The sequence below is a fragment of the Labrus mixtus genome, chromosome 15 (assembly GCF_963584025.1).
Source record: "Labrus mixtus chromosome 15, fLabMix1.1, whole genome shotgun sequence".
Classification (NCBI taxonomy): domain Eukaryota; kingdom Metazoa; phylum Chordata; class Actinopteri; order Labriformes; family Labridae; genus Labrus; species Labrus mixtus.
Window position 1 is genome coordinate 21,190,501 of NC_083626.1, and position 4,273 is coordinate 21,194,773.

Sequence of the window (4,273 nt, forward strand, 5' to 3'; positions counted from 1 at the left end):
TGACTTTTGATCCATGTTTTTATGTGACTTTAATTCTAAAAAAAAGTGATTATTGAACACATAACTTCAAGTTAAATATAGCTCATGTATAAAATAACTGAACTGAAAAAGTGTTTTGGAGATAGCAATTCATGAAAATGATCCAACATTTCAATGGAAATTGAAGACAGACTGTTTTGATATTGAACTCTGGTCTTGAGTATGCTTTTATTTTTACACATCATTAATGAGGATCAAAACAAGTGGAAGAACAACCAGCCAATATCTCTAATTTGTTATGAAACTAGAGTTCACTCTTATTAGTATAGTTCATTTGAATAAATGTAGCATGACTAATACCAAATGTGTATAATAAAAACAAACAGTATAGTGAATAAAATGAACAGCTGAAGTTGGCGCCTTACAGGAGACTGGTTTCACTTGATTCCAGGACCTTAGGGAGCGGCACCTGCAGGCGGGGACAAAGGAAAGAGTGTAGTGATCACTTTGAGTGACAGAAACCATAAAATGTTTTTTTAAAGTGGATGTAGCCACATGGTGAATGAAGTCCATGAAACCAGCTTGTGTGAAACCATCTGAGAAAATGTATCTATGTAATTTTACTTATCACCCCTCTAAAGATTTTGGTTATGAATTTTATGGTTTCAATTGCTAGTTTCCGGGGGGGGGGGGGGGGGGGGGGGGTTATTTTGCACATTTTTGTGCCATTGTATTGAAAATCTGAAACAGGGAATGCTTTTGGGGCGTGTCTCAATTCAATTCAATTCAAAGAACTTTATTTGTCCCCGGGGGGCAATTCAGATGCACACAGAGCAGTAAATTAACACTAACGGGTAGACGAAACCTCTACATAAATATCTGTGATTGACAAGTCACAACAAGGGCGACCTGTCAACCAGGATAAAGATAAAGCAATATATATCCCGGTGTCCAAATGTGGTCACTTCTGGGTCCAAATCACAAAGATGACGATAACCAAAATGCTGAACCAGAAGCGTTAAAACTGGATTTTCGAAAGAATTTGGTGACTGGTGACTGTGTTAACTTAAATAAATAGATTCACATAAGAAATAAGAACTTTTAACTGTCATCAGCAACCCTTTTTTTATAAAGAACAAAATCCTTCTCAGTGCACTATTAAAATTTGATTCAATTCCCAGTACAAACCCTTTGATACTCACAGATTTGAGATAGGCCACACTGCTCTTCTTGATCTCAGTTAGGAGCTGATCACGAGGTGTGAGGTCGACTTTCGGTGCCAATCGTCTGCGTGGGACAGGCTTCAAAGTTTTAATGACGTCCGTCAGGTTTGCTCTTTCATCCGTTACCCCTTCGCTGCCAGTATCTTTCACTTTGGGAGTCTTCCTCAATTGGAAACTTGCCCTCTCTGGTCTCGAGTTATCCCTCGGGTCCAGGTCCAGAAAAGGGTCCCGTTTCTTAGGAGTCCTCTTCAGCTGGACGTCTCTTAACGAGTTTGATGGTTCGACCCTTTGTGGTTCAGGCGTGCTTTTGTGCTTGGGCTCCTTCTGAGACTCTGGCTGATGGGTCTGGTTCTGTGTTTGAGGTACGGCGCTCAGATCTGATGAGGGTGGAATGAACCCATTCTGCTGCAGGAGCTCCAGGGATGGTATGTACCCAAGCATCTCAAGCAAACCAGGCGGCAGGTTTAGACTGTTCTCATACATTTGCATCATCTCCCTCTGCTCCTTCACCTGCTGCTGCCTCTGCTCCTCCTTCCTCACCTGCCTCTGACGGTCAAGGTTCCTGGTCAAAATGTTGGTCACCACCATCCTGGGCCCTGGCAGCTCAAAGTGGTAGCCCATCTTCAGGAGTGTGTTGTTGGCTTTGAGCAGACGTGAGATCTCCATCTCTGAGTGGTGGCCCAGCATGTGCCTCTGGTTGTGGAATCGCAGCTCCGTCAGAGTCTCGTTGAATTGGAGGCAACGGATGATTGCGACTATTCCCTTTCCAGTGATAAAGTTGGACTCGATATTCAAAGTGGTAATGCTGCGGTTCTCTCGCAACATGTTGGCCAGGTTGAAAGCGATGTTTTCATCAACACCCGTGTTGGCGATACTGAAAGTTTTTACATGCTTGTTCTTCTTCAAGCCATTGACATAGTCCAAGAGCATTTCTTTGGGAATGTTCTCAATGTTGTTGAGGTTTACCTCGGTGACAGAGGGGTTGTTTTTGCGGATTCTGTCAAGTGTAGAGTCCAGGTTTGTCTCATTTCCTGATGGTCTTGAAGTCATTTTTATGTTGTTAAAGGCCAACTTTGGGATGTTTAATTTGTTAATTTTCCTCTCTTCCTTCTGCGGGAGCTTATCAATAGTTTCTTTTACCTCTGGCGGATCTTCAGCCTCATTGGGAGGCAAAGAGTCCGGAGTTTTACTTTTCGCTCCCTCTTCAACCTGTGGTGTGCTAAGTTCTGTAACCAAGCTCTCAGTCTTCTCCTTTGAGTCCGAACAAGACTGATAGTCATCTGTTTTGTTTTCTTGTACTTTTTCTGTGTTGCTGACTGGAGGATCGACTTGTTTGTCTGTATTTTCATGTTCATCAGGAGATTTTTCGTCTTTCTCATCTCGCCTTTCCTCCCGTTCATCACTCTCCTCAGCCTCCTCAACCTCTTCAACAATTTCCTCGATGATCTCTTCTATGATCTCCTCTCCATCTGCACCATCTGTGGCTTCTTCCTCAATAACTTCTTCTATCACTTCATATTCCCCATCTTCTGTATTTTGTTCTTTTTCTTTGCTTTCAGCTTCCTCCCTCAACGTTTTCTGATAAAACAACCAAACATACCAGAGTTAGTGTACTTGTCCAGACACAATGTGTTTCATCCTGCCCATACCACTTCACAGCTATTTGATTTATAGTTTTGAATGAAATACTTCCTTCCTAAATGATTTGTTATGATCTTTTGAGAATTAAACTTCTTACCTCACTTGGTAGCAAAGTAGCAGGGACTCTTTCCTCTTCATGCATTCGTTTGGATTCTTTCTCCCAGTAGAGGTAATCAACCAGGGATCTATGGTCAAACGTCCCTGTTGGAGGCTTCTCTGTCTGGTCCTTCTGTCTTTGTCCGACTGGTACTCTCTCATCTGGGGCAATCATAATATCCATCTCACTCTGGAGCTCCTGAAGCTCCTCGGGTGAAAGCATTGCAAGGATTTCATCCTCATCAATTTCCTCCTCATTGAGATCCTCAATGTCTCCATTGTCTGACATGTTTGCGCTGTGCTATTTTGCGTCTTTCTTCTTCAAAATATTGTAGGAAGGATAACTTCTGTCCAGTCTATGACTCAGGACAGAGCAAAGTAGGGAGCCTCTGACTTTGAGCCACAGCTACAAACCTCCTGCCTCATGTGGAGTCTAAAATTAAACCTTGTGAACTGTATGGAAGATATTTTAGGGGCTAGCAGGGGGGAAAGACATGCTAGCATTCTTCTCTCAGCCCCTGCTCCCAGCTGGCCCTGCCATCAGGGATCCTTTGGGATGACAGTTGCTTCAGGCAAAGGAACGTGTAGGACTGACAGCAGCAGGTGAAACATTTTCACTGTGGTGATTGGGGGGGGGGGGGCAGGGAGGAGGCTAAAATCTGTACTGCACACTGAGCTCCTCCCAGTCTACCAGTGCTCTTTGGAAGACACAACTGTTGCAATAAACAATAAACATGGGATGGAGCCAGAAGAGGTGATATGTCCTTAAGGGAAGGGATGCCAATGCTCCCTTTTTTCATGGTTTTAATGCTGAGCTAAGCTGACTGGCTGCCAGAGGTTGGAAATATTGAAGTACATTTGCTTTGTTTCTGTCTTTACTAGAGTTCTGGGTATCTGTCCTTAGGTTGAGGATTTACTTTCGACACAAATCTTTACTTTCTGTGTTACTGTACCAATATTGCCAAGTAAACATTTCTTGACATGAGGTCCAATTAGCTTTTCATAAAGACAGACATTTCTTTAAAAGGCCAACTTGAATCTTTTTTTGATTAAAAGAAAGTGTCAATCTTTTTTTTTACACTAACAGCTGCTCTCCCATTTGAGTAATGTGTGTACTTCTCCCACATTTGCTAGCTGGGGCACTGTAATATATGGCTGGTTATAGGAGTGATTTATAACTCACCTACCTGTTACCATATTTTCAAAAATGGCGAACTACTCCTTTAAGATTTCCTCTCTTACTCAATAACACAACCTGAACCAGTTGTTTACCATGCCTCTCAAAGACATTGACAACAGATTTCTATGCTTCACACATGTATTTATTCACATCC

The 4,273-nt window shown here is 42.5% G+C and overlaps 1 protein-coding gene across 1 annotated transcript; it reads right to left on the bottom strand.

Annotated features, from left to right (window-relative positions):
- Positions 1 to 188: 188 nt before the first annotated feature.
- lmod3 (leiomodin 3 (fetal)) lies at positions 189 to 3,452 on the bottom strand. Its single transcript, XM_061057463.1, has 3 exons — positions 2,941 to 3,452; positions 1,182 to 2,780; positions 189 to 448 (listed from the first exon to the last, which is right to left on the bottom strand). Exons 1-3 carry the CDS (start codon positions 3,226 to 3,228, stop codon positions 401 to 403), a joined length of 1,935 nt encoding a protein of 644 aa, XP_060913446.1. The 5' UTR covers positions 3,229 to 3,452; the 3' UTR covers positions 189 to 400.
- Positions 3,453 to 4,273: the final 821 nt, after the last annotated feature.